Source organism: Anabrus simplex, chromosome 2, assembly GCF_040414725.1.
Source record: "Anabrus simplex isolate iqAnaSimp1 chromosome 2, ASM4041472v1, whole genome shotgun sequence".
Taxonomy (NCBI): domain Eukaryota; kingdom Metazoa; phylum Arthropoda; class Insecta; order Orthoptera; family Tettigoniidae; genus Anabrus; species Anabrus simplex.
In genome coordinates this window covers 411,857,034-411,881,876 of record NC_090266.1, presented here as the reverse complement: position 1 = coordinate 411,881,876, position 24,843 = coordinate 411,857,034, and the positions used below count along the sequence as shown (strand labels likewise).

At 38.3% G+C, this 24,843-nt stretch overlaps 2 protein-coding genes across 4 annotated transcripts in view; both read right to left on the bottom strand.

The window, feature by feature from the left end:
* alph (alphabet) overlaps positions 1-24,843 on the bottom strand; it is a 201,651-nt gene that overhangs the window by 115,322 nt on the left and 61,486 nt on the right. The gene's annotated exons all lie outside the window — the stretch shown is intronic.
* On the bottom strand, positions 17,597-21,008 carry LOC136864172 (uncharacterized). 2 transcript variants are annotated; one of them, XM_067140827.2, is made up of 3 exons: positions 19,896-21,008; positions 19,643-19,820; positions 17,597-19,188 (listed from the first exon to the last, which is right to left on the bottom strand). In XM_067140827.2, exon 3 carries the CDS (start codon positions 18,853-18,855, stop codon positions 17,833-17,835), a length of 1,023 nt encoding a protein of 340 aa, XP_066996928.2. In that variant the 5' UTR covers positions 18,856-19,188; positions 19,643-19,820; positions 19,896-21,008; the 3' UTR covers positions 17,597-17,832. The 2 variants fall into 2 exon arrangements, with proteins under 2 accessions (XP_066996928.2, XP_068082290.1); XM_068226189.1 differs by having other exon boundaries at positions 19,643-21,008.

Sequence of the window (24,843 nt, the reverse complement as noted above, 5' to 3'; positions counted from 1 at the left end):
CTCTTCCCTATAAACACTTTTAAACACTGCATCATATTTCTTTTTTTTACATTTTGGCCAAAACAAATATTAAGACATAACACGAGCACTAATGCAGGTCATGGCCCAGGTAGAACGACTATGGTGTGCTACTTCTGAAATTAGGTTACTCCAAAGAGAATGTTACTCGCTTGCAAAGAGAATGACTGTATTATAGACCAAAGAGGAGCACATGACTGGCCACCGTGCCCCATACTGCCATCTGGTATCATTATTAGAACTACTATCGACCAGACATACTCGGTCATATATTGATACATACATACATTATCATTATAGACTGTTATGCCTTTCAGCGTTCAGTCTGCAAGCCTCTGCGAATTTACTAAACGTCGCCAAAATCCTCGATTTGCAACTAGTGTTGTGGCCTCATTTAGTCCTATGCCTCTTATCTTTAAACCGTTAAAACCGAGTCTAACCATTGTCATCTTGGTCTACCTCTACTTCTTTTACCCTCCATAGCAGAGTCCATTATTCTCCTAGGTAAACTATCCTCCTCCATTCGCCTCACACGACTCCCCCACCGAAGCCGGTTTATGCGTACAGCTTCATCCATCAAGTTCATTCCTAAATTAGCCTTTATCTCCTCATTCCGAGTACCCTCCTGCAATTGTTCCCACCTGTTTGTCCCAGCAATCATTCTTGCTACTTTCATGTCTGTTACTTCTAACTTATGAATAAGGTATCCTGAGTCCACCCAGCTTTCGCTCCCGTAAAGCAAAGTTGGTCTGAAAACAGACCGATGTAAAGATAGTTTCGTCTGGGAGCTCACTTCCTTCTTACAGAATACTGTTGATCGCAGCTGCGAGCTCAATGCATTAGCTTTACGACAACTTGATTCAATCTCACTTACTATATTACCATCCTGGGAGAACACACAACCTAAATACTTGAAATTATCGACCTGTTCTAGCTTTGTATCACCGATCTGACATTCAATTCTGTTGAATTTTTTACCTACTGACATCAATTTAGTCTTCGAGAGGCTAATTTTCATACCATACTCATTGCACCTATTTTCTAGTTCCAAGATATTAGACTGTAGGCTTTCTGCACAATCTGCCATCAAGACCAAATCGTCAGCATAGGCCAGGCTGCTTACTACATTTCCAACTAACTGAATCCCTCCCTGCCATTTTATACCTTTCAGCAGATGATCCATGTAAACTACGAACAGCAAAGGTGAAAGATTACAGCCTTGTCTAACCCCTGTAAGTACCCTGAACCAAGAACTCATTCTACCATCAATTCTCACTGAAGCCCAATTGTCAACACAAATGCCTTTGATTGATTTTAATAATCTGCCTTTAATTCCATATTCCCCCAGTATGGTGAACATATTTTCCCTCGGTACCCTGTCATATGCTTTCTCTAGATCTACAAAACATAAACACAACTGCCTATTCCTCTCGTAGCATTTTTCAGTTACCTGGCGCATACTGAAAATCTGATCCTGACAGCCTCTCTGTGGTCTGAAACAACACTGGTTTTCATCCAGCTTCCTCTCAACGACTGATCGCACCCTCCCTTCCAAGATGCCAGTGAATACTTTGCCTAGTATACAAATCAATGAGATACCTCCATAGTTGTTGCAATCCTTCCTGTTCCCTTGCTTACCGATAGGTGCAATTACTGCTTTTGTCCAATCTGAAGGTACCTTACAAACACTCCATGCTAATTTTACTACTCTATGAAGCCATTTCATCCCTACCTTCCCACTATACTTCACCATTTCAGGTCTAATTTCATCTATTCCTGCTGCCTTATGACAATGGAGTTTATTTACCATCCTTTCCACTTCCTCAAGCATAATTTCACTAACACCATTTTCCTCCTCCCCATGAGCTTGGCTGTTCACAACACCACCAGGATGATTTCCTTTTACATTGAGAAGATGTTCAAAATATTCCCTCCACCTCTCCAGTGATTCCCTGGAATCTATTATGAGTTCACCTGAATTACTCAAAACACTGTTCATTTCCTTTTTCCCTCCCTTCCTAAGATTCTTTATTACCGTCCAGAAAGGTTTTCCTGCTGCTTGGCCCAGCCTTTCCAGGTCGTTACCAAAATCTTCCCAGGACTTCTTTTTGGATTCAACAACTATTTGTTTCGCTCTGTTTCTTTCATCTACGTACAAATGCCTGTCTGCCTCGGCCCTTGTTTGGAGCCATTTCTAATAAGCCATCTTTTACGTTTACAAGCTGCTCTCACTTCATCATTCCACCAAGATGTTCGCCTTTTCCCATCTTTACACAAAGTTGTTCCTAGGCATTCGCTTGCTGTTTCTATTACAGCATCCCTGTATGCCACCCATTCACTTTCTATATCCTGAACCTGCTTACTGTCTACTGTTCGAAACTTCTCACTAATCATATCCATGTACTTCTGTCTAATTTCCTCGTCCTGGAGATTTTCTACCCTTATTCGTTTGCAGACAGATTTCACTTTCTCTACCCTAGGTCTAGAGATACTTAGTTCACTACAGATCAGAGAGTGGTCTGTATCATCGAAAAATCCACGGAAAACTCGTACATTCCTAACAGATTTCCTGAATTCGAAGTCTGTTAAGATATAGTCTATTATGGATGTGGTACCCCTAGCCTCCGATGTGTAGCGGTGAATAGCCTTATGCTTGAAGAATGTATTCGTAACAGCTAAACCCATACTAGCACGGAAGTCCAGCAAACGCTTCCTATTCCCATTAGCTTCCATATCTTCCCCACATTTACCAATCACCCTTTCATATCCTTCAGTTCTACTTCCAACTCTCGCATTGAAATCGCCCATTAGCACTATTCTATCCTTGCCGTTGACCCTGACCACGATGTCACTCAATGTTTCATAAAACTTGACAACTTCATCCTCACCCGCACCCTCACATGGTGAATACACGGACACAATTCTAGTCCTAATTCCTCCAAATGACAAATCCACCCACATCATTCGCTCATTTACGTGCCTAACAGAAACTATGTTCCGTGCAGTGGTCTTCCTGATAAAGAGCCCTACCCCAGACTCTGCCCTTCCCTTTCTAACACCCGTCAAGTACACTTTATAATCTCCTATATCTTCCTCGTTATCTCCCTTTACCCGAATATCACTTACTCCTAGCACATCCAGATGCATCCTCTTTGCTGACTCAGCCAGTTCTACCTTCTTTCTTCCATAAGCTCCATTAATATTGATAGCTCCCCATCAAATTCCATTTCGTTCGCCAAGTTGTTTCCAAGGAGTCCCTCGCCTGTCAAATGCGAGTGGGACTCCGTTACTCCCATAGGTCCGAGGCTTGCTTAAAATGTTCTGAGCTCGGTAGATTCATGAAGCAGGATTATTACCCTACTTGCACATAGTCCAAGAGAGGATCTCTCCTCTAACGGGTTATGGACCACCGGTGAATTGTATAGTCCTAGCCGCCTGAGCACAAGGAGGGCCAGGACTCAGAATATGTCCCAGATGCCCACTCCCATTCCATAGCAACTGGTATCCCGACTCTCAGGACCACTTACTAGTAATAATAATAATAATAACTTAAATGTTTCCACCTTTTCAATACAATATATATACAAAATTACAAAATTATACGGTACTAGTTTCGACCCATCTAGCAAAGATCATTGTTCAATACGGACCAAAAACATGAAATTCATAACCATCAACCACTTACTAGGCCATTCAGCCGTTGCCCATGGTTCACGAACTAGGACGTGACTACAGTAACCAACAAACAGGATGATAGAACGAGGAAATCTGCGGGAATTTAAAATAATACGGAAATTACTGACACTGCTCTGAAAATTGGGAGATCGGTCCCGGCGATCGGAAGGAATGATGAAAAATTGGGAGTCTCCCGCTCAAATCGGGATTATGTTTCCCTAAAATTAACCTATTACTGCATACACATAAGTCACATGACAAGAGACTTATTTCAGCCTCTTTTTAAGACATGTCTGATATTCATTTTATGCCCTAATAGTAAATTACTTGCTTGGCATATACAGTACTTTTGATTTCTAAAAGGACTGTTGTAAATTTATACTCTGCATTATGTATATCTAGGCTTTTAGTTTCAACAAACTGAAAAACCTAACAGTTAAAAATTAACTACGCTTTCACAAGAACAATGACATTTGTCTTGCCAGCATTGATTAATATCAGAGTTATATTTCATATCACTATGCAAATCTGAAGCCTGAATAGTTTTGAACAGCCTGGAGTAATATTATGAATGTTACAAAACACAATGCTACAAAAGCATTATTAAATCACAGGAAAACACACAGCAGAACCGAGACTTGTATCTTTTTACACTGCACACAGGAAAGAACAGGAACCTATAAAGGTTCTATCAGTATAATATATAGAAACATTAAATTTTGATACTCACAGTAGCATTTATTCATTCGAACACTTCCACTTGGAAATTGTGTGATTTGTACACCATAGGCCTACCATGTTTCTCTTTGGGATCTTCCTCTCCAGTAAGTTTACCAGGATAGAATTCTCTACCAGTAATTTCCCCAATAAAATCTCTCCTTAAACACAATATAAAAGAAACAAATAAGAAGAAAATAAAACTTACTTTCAAGTAAATGAGCCACCTTATAAATTGTACATAGAAGAGTCATGAAAATACTTACCAGTATAGTCCTCAATGATTATTGTTTATGTTCTGATTATAATCAACTTGATCACTACCAATTATTGCCAACATGTTCTCACCAAATCCGTCAAAATGACTATAGTGAAAATTCCTACAACTAGGATCGTACAACAGCAATTTCATACACAGCTGTTAATCTGTTCGGACCACTATTTACAATATACAGAAACATTTTTTCCGTGTATCCTTGATAATCTGAGGTTGCTGGAGCCACTTAGCTCATTCTGGGTTTTCGTTAGGTCTTTCACGTTAAAATTCCAACCTGGGATCAATCAGGAATCAAGCTTCAGTCATCCGAGTGTAAAAGCCAACAGCTAAGCCACTAGCTAATCGTGCCCTATCCACACATGCTACTACAATAATGCCATTATAAAACATACTATAAACCTACATTGAGGAGTTAGCTGACTTAAGTACTTCAATGATCAAATTCTCACAAACATCTCACATATTGTCTGGCTCTGTGGCTATCTTGTTACCATGCACGTTCAATTCCCGGTTGGGTCAGGGATTTTAACCTCGATTGGTTAATTTCCCTGGCTTGGGGAGAAGATGTTTCTGCCATCTTTAAAATTAGATTTCTTCCCCATCCTCACAGAGCCTGAGATCACCCATGGGTGTCAACTTGAAAGACGGGCACCAGCCTTCTCTGGAGGCCTCATGTCTATATTTATCTCTCATATTCAGTAAATCTTGGTTATTTCACTTTCAAAGTTCCAACATAAATTTAAATTACTCAATGGTGAAAAGTCTCTCCAGCAATATACTCAGGCCTATGGATACAGTAACTGATTTACTAGCAGAAAAAGGGATGTTTTGCCTAAAACATGAAAATATGATAAACATTTTCAGAACCAGAAATTAATGATTTAACTTTTAATATACTCAGGCAAGAAAGCTAGCAGGAGCAAAATATATAGGCCTAAGTCTAGGAAACAGATGGAAAGCAGCAGCTTACCAGGTAAGAATGTGGAGATAGAGTACACATAAAAGAAAGATATGGGTCCCAAATTTTCAGCTGTAGCCTTTGTCAGTGAAGGAGAGAATAATAATGGTGGTAGTCAATGTTGGCAAGTAGACACTGTGTGAGGTCAAAGGAGTGTGAATACATACAAGAGAAGCGAGAAAAGGAGAGGTTGTCTAATTTTAAGGCAGGTGCTTCCCCAGACCTGAGCATCAGTTTATTTTCAACTTTGGAATCTCTAAGAGCAAGAAGGTGAGAATTGGTTTGATGGTACTGGGTGTGAATGGGGACAGGGAGATCAGTGTTAGGGGTTTTGCAGGTACTGCGGAGGCTGCATATTTGTTTGGCTAGTGTGTCGGTAGTTAGGCGAATGTAGAAATCTGTAAAGAATCTGCATTGAAACTGGTAGATAATGTGAAGTGCAGTCATGATGACCTTGTATGTGGTAAGAATTTTTTATGCTGCTGCTGGTGAAAGTGGTGCTTGGTACGTCAACGGTAGGTCTTACAGCAGCTGTGTTCACAGGGGAAAGAGCCAGAAATGGGTAGAGGTTGGTATAGTTCATAGAGAGTGAGAATGTTTTTGAGGTTAGGTGGGTGCCTGAATACGAATTTGGGGAGTTTTGGAAAAAAAGATCATGGGTACATGACAGGGATGAGAGAGGAGTGAATGCTTGTTTTAAAGTGTGATCGATTTTGAGTAGAATATGATATATGGTTATGAGGGGCATCGGTTTAGGCTAAGGGAAAGGCCTTTACTACTACTACCCCAACAGCTGGTTAACCGCCAGATCTCCCAGGTCCTGAACTCTGTCCCCAGGCTTCCTTAAGCTTTCTACATTGGCTTAACAACTAATATATTAGCCAATAGCTACCACAGTACCTGCAAAACCCCTAACATGGATATTCCTATTCCCATTCACATTCGGCACCATCAAGCCACGTTTGAGGATTGTTTCATACTTACAGTCCTCAAACATTAACCCCCAACCTCTCGCCCTTAGAGATTCCGAAGTTGTACCTCAACTGGTGTTCAGGTTTAAGGAAGCACCTGGTCTTAACATTAGACAAGCACTCCTTTTTTCCATTCTCTTGTATGCCTGTCTCCCCACTCGCTTCACCTCGCACAGCGCCTACTTGCCATTATTATTCTATCCTCCACTGATGAAGGCTGCAGCCAATAATTTTGCACCAACGTCTATCCATGTTTTCCCAAAATCCTACTAGGATTATTTTAGCATTTATGTTGTTCTTAATTATACCGAAATAAATGCTTATCCTACACAACATACATTTGCAGTAAAAGCATACAACGGAAGTAATAATCAGTGCAGGCAACTCACTACTGTATCAGATAAACAAACTGAGCACATATGCTGGGAATTTACAAGATATTACACCAGATGTTAAAGGTGCAAATGTTATTTTATCATTTTTCAAGGCTGGTTTGTAACACTAGGTTTCCAATGAATGAAACTTTATGTTCACGGGAAAAACGGAGAATTCATGAAGAGCATTTTGATTCTGTTAAACCTGTAATAATCAATACCGCTTCCATATTGCTGTAGTATATGACAGAAAATTCTAGAACTATGAAAATATCTGTAGTACTTGGCAACTCTGTGCTTGTATGGTAGCATTATGTACGAAAATGCCAACAGATTCATTGTCAGTTAATACTTCTTAAGAAGAAATCACCACATACCTGAAAGAAGAGCTGCTATCCCTTATTTCAAGTTTTATGATTGTTGGAGAACATTTCACAAAGCTATGAAATATTTATGTATACCATCAGGATCAGATTTTCTGACAGACTGTTTAGCACAGGAGGGCTCATACGTGACAGAAAAAGAAGTAGACTCAACCTTGACAGTAAGAATGCTTTTCTGAACAAAAATTTATAACACTATTACCGTATGCTACTGTTTTATCATTCATTTGATTTTCATTTTTTAAATAGTGTTGAATACCTTTTTAACATTTGGTTTATGGAAAAATGCATAAGAAACTACTGACTAAAACTACATACCAGTACCACAATATAGCTTGTTGCTGCTTGTTTTAAGGGGCCTAACATCGAAGGTCATCGGCCCTACCACAATATAATTCAAAATTATACAGATATTAGAGTGTCAACATAAAACTGCCCAATTATTAAATATTGTATTTGGAAATTTGTCCTTTACAATTTTATTTCAAGAATGAAAATATCAGAATATCAAGAAAGAAACATATATTGGTATCTAGTATCGACAATCTGGTACTGACCCTTCTGATAAATGCCAACTTCACAAAAGACATTACGAGATTTTGATACGAAAATCAGGGAAAATGAGGAGATACAAATGGTCAAAACTGCTTATTCTTGCACACTACAGGAGTACTATGGTATATAACACGTATTGTCTCAAAACCAGACTGTTGCTATACAAGGCTAAAAATTACACATCTCTATTCCCTCACAGGAAGTATGTGAGTGAGATGAATGGTCTCTGATAAGCCTTCCAAACATAGCATGAACTCATGCTCCACATGTGTGAATCAGTCATGCACACTTAGATGCTATTACTTAGCAAATGCATTTATTAATATATTGCATCATGCACCCACACAATTATGCAAAGCACAATGCTATTTTTATCAAGTAATAAATTACAATTTGCCAGAATTTTCTCCAAATGGCTCCTAAAATCTTTAGAAAAGTTACTAGTCGTTTTCTCAGAAATTGTGTCACTAAATGACTAAACTAGACTCCAAATCTAGCGACTAGTCTCAAGAATACACTAAACTGATGTGAACAAACATGAACATAGCACGCAAAAATGATTTATTTACAATCTGTATACGCGTCGCGATATACAGGTTTCAATAAGTATCGCACATTAGCGTGTATTTTTTGTATCAATAAACGTCAATATTTAATTTGATAGTCGCCAATGAGCAAAGAACTTCCGGCCACTGGCGTACAAGGCTGAAATGGCGGGATATGAAAACAAATGTTTGAAACTCGCCAAAAAATAAGCTACAATCGGAAGAAATAATAGAATAATTGGGAGGTGGGAAAAACTGTCGAAAATCGGGAGTCTCCCGCCTAAATCGGGAAAGTTGGCAGGTATGCGTACAGTATGTCTTCAAATAAATAACCTTACTGATTTTATTCCCGGTAAGCAAGATTGGATTGTTGGCAAGTTTATCAGATAATTTAAACCCAAACAACCACAAGCTACAGCTAAACCACGTTAACTCCGTATTATGACAGTTTCTAAAACATCTCTTAAAATGTAATGGTAAAAATTTTAATTCATTACGTTCATCCATACAACTGTAAAACACACTCAAAATCCGTACATTTTACTGAAAACCTGGAATACACGGCAGGTATGCAATTGCCATCAATGATATTATTTCAATGAAGCTTAAAGGATGTTCCACATAATCAACACTATATCAGTTGTATTAAATAGCTTGTAATAAAACAGGACTAGTTTCGGTCCCTATTTAGGACCATCTTCAGCTAACATACACAAACTTTAAAAACTTATAAATAGCATGCAGTCATACAAAAAAATAAAAAATTCACACTTAACTAAATTTTGTTTCATCATAAACACTGAATACTTGACAGAAATGTTAATCACTAATGTGTCCATAATGTGTTTCTTGTGATTTTCATCAAGCTGTGAAAATATTTCCTCTAATTAAAGAGATATGCCTTTAATTTAATTCAGATCTATGGAAAACATGTCAGTCTTTTTGATATTGTTTGTTGTTGTTCAAGCAGTGTTTTCTTAAAGTCCTAAAACCAATTGAAGCCGATGTATTAACACTATATTTTGAAAAAGTTCCTTGCTCATATAAAAAAAAAAAATTGTAGTTTGGATTCGCTTGTTGATCTAAAAGTATGAATCAATCTTCGGTAATATTGAGCATGGATCCTTTCTGTATGATTTTAAGCACTAGAAGGTCCTGTTCAATATTTGAAAAATTATGCGATTGAACGTATTAATGTGTTTGAGGTATCGGATGTTAAAATTCCTGCCAGTCTGGCCTGTATAACTTGCCTCACAGTTTTGACATTTTAATCTATAAATCCCTGAGCTGTTAAATTTTTCAGCCCTGTTGACTGACCTTGAATTGTGGAAGTGGGAGAAATGATTCTTATTCATTTTAAATGCTATTTTAATGTTGTGTTTCTTGAAAAGGTTGGTGATTTGGAAGATATTATTATTATTATTATTATTATTATTATTATTATTATTATTATTATTAAAAGTGAAGGTTGTGAAACTGCTCTTGCATTTTGTTTCTCTGGATAGACATAATTTTGGTTTATGTCTGATTTTGAAGATAATTTTTTAAAATGAAATCCTTGTTAAACCATTATTCTTGGCTTTTAAACGAAAATGAAAACCTACAACGTGTTTTCCAGTCATTGACCGGGTCAGGGATGTAATGAATCATGTATAGGCTATTAGTACGATGGGGTCGCCACTCCCAAAGTGATTTTATTAATGACTGATAGATGCTATGAAATGAGAATGGAGAGTGTTGCTGGAATGAAAGATGACAGGGAAAACCGGAGTACCCAGAGAGAACCGTGTCCCGCCTCCGCTTTATCCAGCACAAATCTCACATTGAGTGACCGGGATTTAAACCACGGCATCCAGCGGTGAGAGGCCGACGCGCTGCCATCTGAGCCACGGAGGCTCGCTTTTAAATGAATGGTGTATAATTATTTAAGTCTACTTTAGATAAGGGAATGTTTATCAAGGTTGTATGTTTTCCTACTTCCTCTGAAAATCTGTACTCTTTGTAAAAAAAAGTTTTGTTTCTGAGGGAGAGAATTAATGTTCTAGTCAAATTTTCCCCAGTTTTACAACCAGATGCCCTTCCTGATGCTAACCCTATGTTGAGGGATACATATTTCTGTTGTGGTTCGTGTTTTTATGTAGAGGAACTCGGGTACTTTGCTCAATAGAACAGAATAATATGGTGCAATGTGTATTACAATTATACTGCCTTCCTCCAAATAAATCAAAAATCTGTTCAGAAACCACTGTTGAAATGACTCTGATGCCATTTTCTCATGATAACCTGCAATCTTTTTGATCTAAACACTCACCTGCTCTCAGGAATGAAGTATGTTTTAGCAGATCCTACACGATAACTATCCACTTCCCCTACAGGCACTTTCCGACATCCATTTCTAGCTGGGCCCAACCAAACATGTTTCACTTCTTTGGCATCCTCTGTCTTTCCATTTCAGCTTTTTAATTAAGGTACAGCCACAGTATTTGCCTGGTGTGAAAATGGGAAACCACGGAAAACCATCTTCAGGGCTGCCGACAGTGGGATTCAAGCCCACTATCTCCCACATGGAAACTCAAAGTGAGACCCTAACCACATGCCAACTCACTCTGTGTGTGCTTTTTTTTTTTTTTTAGATACAAACACTATACACCATTTTCCCAACTTTGCTACCATATCCACTGGATCTGTAACTTTCACCAGTACTGGGCTTGTTGAGTGGCATAATTGCACTCTGTACTGTAACCGTTCATCACCACACCATAGGGCATGTCATGAGGCCCAGTTAACAATAAATGCTGTTTTCCGCAACATTCTGCAACATATAGTGTCATAATTAGCGATTTATTCCCAGACCGGGATGAGAGTTGCGGTACGCAAGCTCGAAGAGTGCAGGCCTAATTGCTTGTACCGAGAGGAAGAAGGCTCATTACAGCGGAACCTTGGAATCATGCTCTCGCTTTGTGAGACTGAGAAGGCAGATACGATGCCAAGCGCAGAAGAGTACGTGGGTCAGAAAGTAGAGATTACCATGGCGTGTTAACCCAAGAGATAGAAATTCTTAGCGATTTACCCACACATTCATGGTGCCAACCCACTGTATTCAACTGTTATCAATAATAATATTTTTTTTATTTTTAGATATGGATATTTACCAGTAAGGACTAATTTGAACCGGCGTATTTTTATGCAAATTAATGATGTATGAAAAGGTAATACTTTATGAATGGATCGGTAACGACGCACGTTATACAGGAGTGCGTAGATTGAGGCCAAGTGTTAGGGTCTGGCCGCGTGAGGGAAAAGTGGGATTCACCGTAATACATGACATGTGGATTTGTGAAAAGGAAGCTTTCGAGATTACGAGCGAACCTGCGATCGGACGTACATGAAATTAGATCAGTATAAAGTAGGAATCAAGAGCTATAATTTGATTACCCTCACGTCGCTGAAAGATCATGATTAGCTGAGCGAAATTTGCCCAGGGGCGTGGTCTGCCACCTCTTTAGCCACCTGGCTAAACCACTATAAATGAAATCGAGACTTAGCTCCACCACAATACTTACGTTACAAGTTATAAATCTCATTGTAAAACCGTATTGGATTTCAGAATAAGAAGTTATTATATTAATAAAACCACCTTTCCAATACACAATTAATTTACATGGTTTTATCCTAAATCTAAAGGACTACTGTGTATTGGAAAGATGGTTTTATTAATATAATAACTTCTTATAGTACTTACATGTCGGCATGAAACGTAGTGAGCCAGAGTGTGTAGTTACTGGGATCCAGTGCAACATGGATAAATATGTGTATCGCGAAACGGGCCGTGTGGTATAAGACAAATAAGGTTGTGTTTGAATAAAGGTGTTTTATTTAATCCCATAGATTTTTGTAACTTCAGTGACAGCTCATATAGTAATAATTATTGAACGGGCAAACGCTTATAGTCGCTCTGAGTAAGTGAGACGCCAACTACACTTAAGTGATTAGTAGTGGTCGAAATTAAGGTAGCTGAATAGTGATTGATGCCCAATAAACTAATAGAACGGTGATTTTAAGAGAAGAATGTGTGCTTACTCCAGGGACACTCACATTAATTAACGGCAACCATTAGTCAGGCCGTGTGACAAAAAGGGAATGAATAGTGATTTACACAAACTTACCACTATTCAGGTTAGTCCACTTGAGTTAATGAGTGGTTCTAATCACCAGCAGGTTATTTGAAAACACAAACAGTATTCATTAACCATTTCCCATTTTTGCCTGTATGTTTGTTGAGTGATCATCGAAACCAGGATTGGAATCAACTAGAGCCGCGCCTTAGTGCCAGCGTTCATCTCTTCAGGGAACGTCGAGAAATTCCAACTACAGGAGACCACAGTTCGAGATATCACGAACGGCACCAAAAGGAAGAGGAACCAAGGACTACCTACTAACAAAGCCACAGTGATGGAGGCCTAAAAAACCCAAGTATACCCCCAAGATGACAGCAGACTGCACACAGTATCGATAAGTACATTTTCAAAGTACTAAGTACGAAATTCGCATAGCCGCATAATAAAATACAATTTGTATATATCATTTTTGTTTCATTTTTATATATAATTAATAGTATTACATGCAGGTGGACGCGTGTTACTGGGAAAGGTTATTTATTAATTTGATTTTTATTACAATTTTCTTCGGTGATTTAAGGATAATCACTAATTTCTTCCACAAACTTATTTGCATGAATTAGTATATAATATCCCATGGGCTCAGTTGCGTGTGAAGCATATTTTAAGGGTGGAGCGAGCACTTCAGCTGATTTTACAATTCATTCCTAATTTCATTAACCGGTATGGATCTTCACAATATTCTGAGCAAATATTACGTACTTGCCATCAAAGGGTAGGAAGGGTCCACCATATATTACGTATTTGCTTCATATGGTAATGCATGCATTTTAATAATTCCCTTAATATTTAAGGATGCTGATCGTCAAAGATTTCTAGGTCCCGGGTGCAACCCATGAAAGTTGGTGGTATTAGTTCACTACATGTTGAGTAGAATGCTCCAAATGAATGAATAAGGTGGATTTGAGATGCAGTAGTGTGAAGGTAGGGGATATGACACCTGTGAAATTTTTGAGATTACAGAATGAAAGATGACAACGAATTAGAATAATTATGATTATCGTGACGTATTGAATTAGGCTGAATATGGCCAGAATGATGGAAAATAAGAAATGGCAGCCTCTGAATAATTATGTACCTGGAAGGGAGCAAGTGAGAATTACAGAGAGAAGAAACAGAAAGTTGTCTGTGTGGGCCAGCTGGTTGAACGCTGCCCACCGCAAAAGGGACAGATTTATGATATGAAGGTGTGTCCAATCCTGTGGTACAAGCCAAGTCATCTGTCAAAGCTCACGGAATATTAGCACTGGTAGTCTCCTTCATTTAACACTGCATTAATGATCCCATGCCAATGTTGTATATTATGACCAGCGTTATGAACTTAATGAGCCTGTAGAAGATGAATTCCTCCCCATTTTTAAATATTAAATTAGCTCGTAATAGGAGTTTCATATTTTGCACCTCGGAGACTGATGAACGCGGGTTCGACCTACGTCAGGCTGTTGATTTTGATTGACACCATATGCAGACATGCCAACTTTCAAAAGTAAAAAATCAGGAGAAATTTCGCAGCGAATCGTGACGTAATACGATACATCACTGATGGCAGAACATGTACAAGTTCATTATAATTCAATACATTAACAATTCTATTTGCCCATATATATTTTTTTCATCATTTACATGTGAATACTAAATACTGGACATACCTGAACTGTAGAAACATGTGACTTCTCATCCTTCAACATGGTGATCACATTACGACTAATTGTTGTTCAACACACCAGTAGCTGACTTAGCCCTCTTCAGAAACTCAGAACTAAATTTTTGTTCAAAGCACTTGCCTTGCTGAACTGATTTCAAGGTTAAAAGTTTCTCCAAAGTTTGTTCAGACAGCAAGGATCTGAACTGTGTTTTTGTCTTTGTGACTCTGCTAAAAATCCTTTCACATTCTGCATTGCTATGTGGAATTGATAAAATAGCAAGCATCACCTCAGAGAGTCTGTCATATTTAAGTACACCATCAGCTGATTTCATCTGACCTACCAATGCCCATTGAGCATCAATTCTTCCTTTTGCCAGGTCTGTTTCTTTGAGCTGAAAGTTACAGAACTGGGAGTGCAGAATATCATTCTTAATCCAAATGTTCCGTTTCACTAGTCAAAATATTCAGACACTTGTTAATGAAAAATCTAAGGCTAGAAAATGATGCCTTACTTATAGCAGAAATTTCTGCATTAATTAAAACTTCATCTTTGAATGGAAATTTGTGTACCATGTAGACACAAGATGAAGAGAAACACTTTCTAACAGACGTAAAGAATATGCACTTTTCCTCAGACTTCAATGTGTTCACTAAAACAAACGCAGAGTTCCCTATCATCAAATCACAATCATCCTTTTGATTTGCTGGAGTATGATAATCTACATCAAAGAGAGAGGAGGATCTTTTAATAACATCTGGTTTCACAAACCTTGCCATCACATTATTCAATAGTTCCTCCAAAACTGACCTCCATAAGTGGATGTGCGGCATACTTGACTGAAGAGCTACGTTTGGATTCTCAAAGACATCCACAAAACTTGAGAGAAACAGGCAAAAAGATTTATGTAAATTTGATGAAAGGAACATGAACAGTCGTTCTTCGTGTGACAATGCATGGCTCTTAGTGTGATCAGTAGTTTCATTTCTTTTTAGTGAAACTGATGACTGGGTTTTCCTTTTAACTGAGGAGTGAGGTGAAATGTTATGATATTCCTTAACGTTTTCAGACAAACAAGACACATCTGTACTTAAACTGTGCTTAGGAATTTTGTAAGTCTTCAAAGTTCCCATCTGAGAATCCTTACTCACAATTTTGCTCCTAAATAATGTAACCAAAGGGTCCCACTGAAGCAAAATCCTATCTAAACACCTTAGTGATAACCATTGTGTAGGCACATGCTTCAGAATTTTCCTGATCTCAGTGTTGTGTAAAGTCTGAAATTCTCTGAACTTTTCTTTCCTCTTTGCACTCCTTTCCAGATAATAAAATAAATCAATTATACTTTCATCTACATTTACGGGCAAGCACACCGCACCCTTCTCGGCAGCAAGATTAATTAGGTGACAAGAGCAGCCTACGATGATTATGTTACTATTTTCCCGCTTCAAACATCCTGCCACACCGTTCTTTAATCCTACCATTACTGGAGCATTATCAGCACCAAGAGCTACGCAGTTTTTTTATGGAATGCAGAATTCCCGACAAGTTGAGAGCAAAAGATTGGAAATGTTAGCTCCAGTAGCATCCCCTTCTAAAATAGGCACAGAGAGTAGACAACTCTAAATTTCATTGAGTTCAGGCCTAAAAAATGTTACAACAATGGGATATATCTTCAAGTCGCTTTTATTGCTACCATCAGTAGCAACAGAAAATGCATTCACCTGCAAATGTGATACAATTTTTGCCCTTTCTTCTATGCACATTTCTGTAATGATAGCCGCTGTTTTCGTTCTAGCACACCCATATCGTTTAGCGATTTCCGAATCAGGAAACATTTTGTGAAACAAAGGTCCGCCGTGATCGGCACAATTTACAGGCAGGTTACGTTCTACTATAAATGACGTAAATAACGCCTCGGCATTCGTCACAGGATTTACATCTTGGTTTTTACATGAAAAGTTCAGTTTCTGGTTTCTTTCTACACACTGAACACTCTCCTTATGTTTTTTCATTTGCATATGCTTGAGTATATCGCATTTCCCGCCATGTGCAACTGAAAATTCACACCTACATATTCACTCAAACACGGAAACTCTTCCCTATAAGCACTTTTAAACACTGTATCATATTTCTTTTTTGACATTTTGGCGAAAACAAATATTAAGGCACAACACGAGCACTTTTACGGGTAAAACAACTATGGTGTGCTACTTCTGAGGTTAGGTTACTCCAAAGAGAATGTTACTCGCTTGCAAAGAGAATGACTGTATTATAGACCAAAGAGCAGCATATGACTGGCCACCGTGCCCCGTACTGCCATCTGGTATCATCATTAGAACTACTATCGACCAGCCATACTCAGCCATATATCTATAGAACGAGGAAATCCACGGGAGTTTAAAATAATAGGAAAATTACAGATATTGCTCTGAAAATCAGGAGATCGGACCCTGCGATCGGGAGATCGGGAGGAACGATGAAAAATCAGGAGTCTCCCGCTCAAATCGGGAGACTTGACACGTCAGCATATGGCTTAACTAGGACATATTTTCAAGATGTATTGTTTGTCAGTGTATTTACAAGTGATTGTTTATTTCTTTGTATACTCTATTCATTTATTTGTGTTATTCATGAGTGAATTATGGTGACAGGCAGGAAACCAACATTGCATTGGTCCACTTTGTAAATAATAGGGTAAGCTGTATTCAGAGAACGCGTATATGCGATTAATGTAATGTGTAGTTGATTTGGTCAAGTACGGTAGAGTGTATGTTCGATATGTGGCGATGTGATTTCGTGGGTAGGAAAATGTGCAAATCTATATCTGTAAAATACTTCATAACCAGATAAACGGCCAGATAAAATAGTATGGCCTCTGTCATTTGCATATTTTGTCGATACATTCAGTGAACAGATACCATCGGGTATCATTGCTAGGTGACAGGATAAACCTGTGATTTGTATAAAGTGTACATTATAAGTGTGTGTTAATAAGGCAATTTAAGGCATGCCAAATGATAGCCAAAATAGAATATGAACTAGCAAGGACATTCGGGCATTCTGCATATAAATGATTTTTATGTATGTAATAAGTCTAGACCTGGGATTTTAGGCTCTAAAAAAATTAGTTTTAGGCGCCTAAAATAGGCTTTTGAAATAAGTAAATAGGCTTTTAAAAGAGAGAATAGGCACTTTAAAAATGTGTGGATAGGCAGGAAATAGAGTTTAAAATATTACAATATACACTTAAACTGTAACGTGATACTTTTTTTACTTTAACAAACATAGTACCCCTATTCTTAACCGAAATAACTGCAAAATTAAGACAGAAAAAAAATACATTTATCAAAAACAATATAAAAAAGTCATGTGTCAAAAAAGTTATGGATTATATGATATACCATTATCAGTACTGATCTAAAACCTTAATACTAAAATCACTGTACACAATTACAGCACTGTAGGCATCCAATAACGGTGTAAACACGAATGGAGTATGTGTTTATTATTTGTGAGGAACATTCCTACAGTATTTTCATTCGTACTTTGCTTTACAGTACATAACAATAATCTTCTCCAAATTTTCCACAGTCAGGCTGTGTCTTTTGTCTGTTAAAATCATTTTGAAAGCAGAAAAAGAGCGCTCCACACTCACAGATGTTAGAGGGGCATAGGAAAATTTACCTACATCTTTCAATTCTATTTCACTTGGTAAGTCTACCTTTTCCCGATCCATTACCTGAGGTACCCCTTTCAGCACTGAATAACCTGAGTTCTTCTGCAGTACACTAGACCACTTGTCTCTTATTCTGTCCCCTACCTTGCCTCCAGCACTTTGTATGTTATTCTCAGCTTCCTCAATTACAGAAAATTGCTGTTTGAGACTGTTTCCTTTCTCCTCCATTTTTGTAATGGTGACTGGAGGAAATGAAAAATTTGCCTGAATATACGCAATGTCTCTCTGAACACTGGAACAATCATTTAACAGCTCTTTGACAGATGACACACATGCAGAGTTGTCCGTTAAAGGCAAATTGTCTATCACAGTCATGATTTCCTCAAGATGTTCTGCATAATACAGGGCAGCTTCCATCCAGGAACCCCAACGGGTGATGATTGGCTGTGGTGGAAGGGGAATAGAGGGGAGTTTCTCTCGAAAGATGGCTATTCTTGATGGAGCCTTCATTGTTGAAATGAGAGTATTTACTGCAGGAAACTCGGCCCTAACTGTTTCTGCAAGTCTATACAAGGCATGGGCCATACAAGTAACATGAATTAAAGAAGGATAGAAAGTTTTGAGGAGAGGTGCAGTGGCAATCATGTAGGAAGCTGCATCGGAGACGAGGAGAAGGACTTTAGAATCATCAACACTCCCAGGATACAACAATTGCAACCCCTTGTTGATGAAGTATGCAATGCTTTGACTATTGACTTTCTCAAGCTGTTTAGAGCAAAGAAGGTGAGCAGTAGATGCCCGATTGGGTTCCAGTTTTCCTACTATAAGGTTAGCAATGTACCTGCCCACAGAGTTGGTGGTTTCGTCCACACACACAACCATATGCAAGACTCCCCAATATCCTCCCCGCTTGACAAAATGACCTCATTGTAACAAATATCTAAGTAGTTTTTCTTTAATGTAGATGCTGATGGGATGTGCTGCTTGGTGTATTTCTGTACAAAATCTCCGAAAACCGGATTATGCACAGCATTCCAGGGGATATTTGCTGCAACTAGGGCTCTACACATATCAGCATAGAAACCATTATGGGTTGTAGGATATATAGTTTGTGTGAGCAGAGTCTGTCTAATGTTACTTTTCACGGCTGCTTTCGCTTTGTGACTGGCAGGTATCTGCATGCTGCTGAAGGTGGCATTTTTTCTCATGTGAAATCTAAAACAAAATAAAGTGATGTCAATTAGAGACTAAGATGAGGAGTAGAAAAGGTGAGCTATTGAATAAAATTTGTCATTTTGAACTATTTAAATTAAGCCATTATTACCCTAAAGTTAATTAAGAACAAGAACACTACAGTCCCCGAAGGGGCTTGGCTTTCAGTAACGGTTACTGCCCAGCTCATGGCCTGCAGATATTGGGTGGGTGTGGTCAGCACGATACATCCCTCAGCCGTATTGCCTTGCCTCCGTGACCCCTGCCCACTGCAGCTTCTCAATCGTCCTCACGATGCTGGGTCAACACCGTTTCAGACCTCACAGATTTCTAAATTACTGCAGGTACTATAAATCGAACCCAGGTCGTCTGGACTAGGTCTCTACAATTAATTAGAGGAGCCAATATCAAAACCTTAGTTTTAGATTAATATGAAATTTAAGATATATGCACATACCTGTTTATTGCAGTACTGGCAGAAAATCTTGCCATCAAAAGTCATCCCTGAAAATTGTACAAGCCACTGTTGTATAAGCGCACTCTTAGATGATTTCGTTTTAGGTATGATGAACTATATTCACTTAAACAGATGTTCTTTCACTAGCGACTTGACACAGAATGTCCCTTCTTACTACCTGCTCCTTGTTCTTCCTAGATAATTCCCCCCCAACCCCTCACCCCGTCACTCGACACAGTACGTCCTTTACTACCTGCTCGTTGTTGTTCTGAGCTAATCCTCCACCTCCACCCTTCACTCAGCATTCCTTTGGTGACAGTTGTCTGGGAAGAGCACATTTCTGTGAAAAACCCACCATCTGCTGTTCTGCTCGTTCCAGGGATGTCCATTGTGTGATTGTAAAAATTACAGAAGTTGAATTTTATTTTAAATGTAGAAAATAGGCATTTTTAGGCACTAAAATAGTAAAATAGCCTCTAAAGGTCCAAATAGGCATTTTAGGGCACTATAAAACTCTGTTAATGTAAGGTATTTATCATGAAACATCAACATATTTTTAAAAAAATCATGTTATTTCGTAAGGAACGAAGTAGGCATTTGCCTTAAAATCCCAGGTCTAGTAATAACATGGCATTATCTTGTACGATTTGATCTTGTGACTTTATCCATTTATTAAATTCTTTGTTTTAATAATTGGCAACAAAACCTCTTCTCATTTAATAGTATTAGGGTATTCCTCTTATATCAGAGAACACCCTACTTTCAATATATTTAAATTAGTGCCCTTTTTTTTTATTTTAGCGAACAGACCATTGACCCATATGCTCCTGAGCTTAGCCATTGATACAGTGAAAGTAGGGAAGATGGGACTTTTACGCCCGGGAAGTAATGTCCGAAGTTTCTCATCCATAGACTTCCATTCAAATATTTACTTGTGAAACTGAATTACATAAATGATGCACTGATGAGCTCGGGACAGGTGCAGTACTAAAATGATGATTAAAACTCAAATTCAAAAGTACACTTTCTTTCACTCGGTTTAAACATTAAAATTCAATTTCTAAATAGGAAACAGATTGACATTCTTTGTAAGTCTTGATCTTCTCACCGACAGACATCTGTTTACAGTACCTTATTGATATTGGAGCCCTGTAAACATCCCATGCCTCATGGGTTATATTCCCTTTAGAGTAACGAGTCAGCTGTCACTGGATAAATTTAATTCTTTCACGATCCTGATACTAGTGTAAATAACATTAATATGATGACTATGGGAATTAAATCCAGACATTGCAATACCTTTTACCCTAGCACTTTATAATGCCTATTTCATTCCTCCAGGGTTCAGTGGCGAGTGTTGGGAGATCTTCAGGAGAGACAAGCAAGCGTGCCTATTTATATAATGGGGAATCTACACTTTGTTGGGCATTTACAATAAATGAGTGGTTCAATTTGAAAGGAAGTACCTGTGCAAAGTTTCGTCACAGCATTTGCCAGGAGTTGAAATGGAAAATCAAGATAATATATTTCAAAGTAATTTCCTTCGCCTCTGTTAATAACTTTGTTGCTGGATGAAATTTGAGGCGGCAATAATGCCGACTTTGTAAAGAGAAATAATTAGTGACTGGTACTTTTTAATAAATTTTCCTGACGTCGCACTGACAGAGATAGGTTGTGTGGCAGGAAAGGGCTGAACTCCTGCAAGGATAAAAATCAACAAAAAATACAGAACAACAACGACCCTTTTCCAAGATCATTATAGACCTTTTGAGCAACTGAATGCACACGATAAGTTTGCTTTCAATACCACCAGTCATGTGTTTCCAGCAGTCATCTCACCCACCATCACACATAACAGAAAATTCAGAGGAACGTCATAAGCATGCCCATTATTCAGTACATTTATCCCTGTATTTTGGGACAATTTTCAAGTTTCTGGTTATGATGACACTGGTCTTTCCACCACCATACATACTTTGCTGCACTAAAAATTGCTTCCTTGAAGGTAGAAAAAAACCACAGTTTCTGCCCAACAGATCTCTCTCATGGTAGAGAAGAGCAGCCCATTTAATTCTTACTATCACCACCTTAACACAGAACATTAAATCTTTAGGGGGGCTTAACCCTAATGTTGAAATTCCAATTAGGGTAAGTACAATTGGGAAAAAGGTGCGATTAAAGGAGTCAACTAAAGCTACCTTTTAGTACAGTATTGTCCTCGTTTTTACTTAATCATTATTACATTAACGGCTACCCTGCACCAGTCCTTCTCATTCGTACACTACCAAGCATTCAACCTGTCGCCACACTAACAAAAACTTTTCTTGCAATCAATCAACCAGCGCACAGAAAACTGATCATGCGAGGCTAAAACAATAAACATAACTAAAAGTTAAACCAATTATAAGATTGTTACTATTCCGGTATTGTAAGAATGCTGAATATTTGGCTTGTAAGAACTCAACTTCAAAATCATTAAAGAAATTGTAATTTCTGACATGAATCTGAAGATAGATGTACGGGAAATATCCAATTATTACGATTATTATTATTATTATTATTATTATTATTATTATTACAATTTCAGTTATCTCCATAATTAACCCACCGTTGCTACTTTGCTATAAAAGCTCGGAAGCCATCAACAGTACCCTGTAACAATGAGTAGCTGTTTGCTGAAATGTCAGGAATGGGGGGGATTAGTCAGTGTGCAACCGCATCACCTTCAATGAGTTTAGTGCCACTCAACTGTACACTGCTACATGCTAGTGAGTGAAGCGCTCCTCCTAGGCCATCTGTGTGATGCATTTTTACTGCTTTTGTTTGATTAACAATTTTTGTATTTTGTGTTTAGCTTCTCAAATTCTTAGAACTCTTATGATTAACTACCCAGATTTAATTATTATTATTTACATTTTTACGTGTAGTTTATTTTGTCTACATTAAGAGTGATTAAAAGCAAATAGCTAATTGGCTTCAAGAGCAATTGGACTATGAAGGATGACAACAGTTCTTCTGATGATTCCGAGGTAGATTAGGTTGGAAATAGTGACCACAATAACGTAAGTGAACAATCCGCTGAAGAAGGGGAAGATGAAGAAACTGCCATTAATTTAGGGCCTTATTACACTGCCCATGACAAGATAACCCAATGAAAACTACATGCACCAAACCAGCGCAGACGCAGACCAAGGAGGAACAATGTAATTTACCTTCCAGGAGTGACAGGAGAGGCAAGGAATTCAGAGATAATTACTTAAGTACGGAACCTATTTTTTCCAGTGTCAGTTCTTGAAGAAATTACCCACCATATAAATGTACAGCAGAGAAAAATTAGAATAAAGTACAGGCGTGAATCAGACGTGGTTGATACAGATCGAGAAGAAATGCAAGTTCTTATTGGATTGCTTTATATGGATAGGCTAATGAAATCTTCCCACAAGAATATTTTAGATTTGTGGGCAAATGATGCAACTGCCACCTGAAATATTTTGTCTGTTCATGAGCTACATACAATTTTATTTATTGCTTAGAGCCCATCGGTTGAATAATAATAATAATAATAATAATAATAATAATAATAATAATAATAATAATAATTTGTACCGGGCGGTACACCTCCACTCCGCTAATTTAAAATGTGCGCCTGTTGAAACTCCTCTGTTGGAGGAAGTCTGAACTTTATCTACGCTACTAATTCTCTACTTTCTCTGAAGATGTCACCACATGGAAAACTTTGAGTTTTTGAACTGTGTCATTTTTGATGTGTTTTTGTTTCGCTTGAAGTAAGAAGTGTGAACTTTCTCTTCTAGAGGACACTACTGAAGATCAACAATAGTGCAACCTAGGGCGGAGTCGAAGAACTATTTTGTTGGAGAAATTTTTATTTCAAATGTTTGTTCTTTGCTAAATTTCCTTCTGTTATTGTTTAAGTTGGCTGTATACCCCTCTTTTTCCCCTTGTTTTAGATTTATCCAATCCCGAATTTCTTTGAGTTATTTCCGACCAATCCGATGTATCTTCCCCCAACTTGGATATGTTTCGGTACCCTAGCCAATAAAGAATTTGCGGGAGGGTGTTTTCATTCCCCTAACGCCTCGAAACTTCTGCGAGAGGATATAAACTGCTGATTTTTGGGTCTCCGGGCCACTTCTGTTCCATCTTTCAGTGTGTAAAGTACATAGCAGGGGGCGGGTAGCGCCTCTTTCTTCTCCGGCTGTTCAACACCAGGTAATGGCCTCTTAATAACTTCTTTTCTTGCTAGGTTGGCAGTTTAACTCTCGGAGCGGGTTCGAAGCGTTTCCACCATGTAACCTTTTCCTAAAATGTAACCAATCTTTTCATCTATTCTCTTTTAAGCTGCATATTGGGATAGAGAGTGCTAACCCTCTCGAGCTCCCACTCACATTGTTTTGAGGTGAACTTATTTTCTCAACCTATTCTTCGTTAATGTAAAACCAATTGCTCTTTTCTAAAGTCACCTCTGTAGTATGGGATTAGCCCTTGCATTAGTGGCCTAGAGCCAGATTAGGTTTTAAAAACAAGTGTATTAGGAGTGCAAGATCGCCTCCTCTCAAATTGTTATTTTAGAGGTCATGTAATTGCCCCTTTTCATTTAATAGACCTCAGTAGGTTGGGTATTTTACCCCTGTGTCTATGTCCAGTGAGGACAACTTGAAGGTGGAGTTTGGTGTGGCCTGGGAGAGGCTTAAATTTGAGAGCGAGTGGCTCTTTTGAAAATTGAGTGTTGTATGCCTCGAGGAGGCTTTTCAGTGTAATTTGGAGCAAGGGCTCCTAGGCATGAATGGGGTTTTCTGCCCCTCTGTTGAAACTTGTGTTTGGGGTAAAACTGAGCTGATTGCCCAAGCAGTGTAAAGTCAGGGCGCTAAGCCCAAATCCTGTAAATATTGTAACTCCCCTTTTGATTTGCTACTTTGTACCTGCCATGCTTGTTATTTCTTTGTTTTTGAAAAGAAAATATAACCTTGTTAAATTTTACATTAACTGTGATTCCGTACTTTGAGACCCGTTCACGCCCGCACCTTCTTTCACCTCTACCTACCACTAAAACTCGGTAACAAGTGGTAGCAGAGCGTGGTTGAATGGGTCTCAATTTAGCCCCTTTTGACGGCTAAACATTGTTTTGTTCCGAACTCTAACTATTTTTTCAGTTGCTGGAATTTTTTGAGTTTTTCAAAATT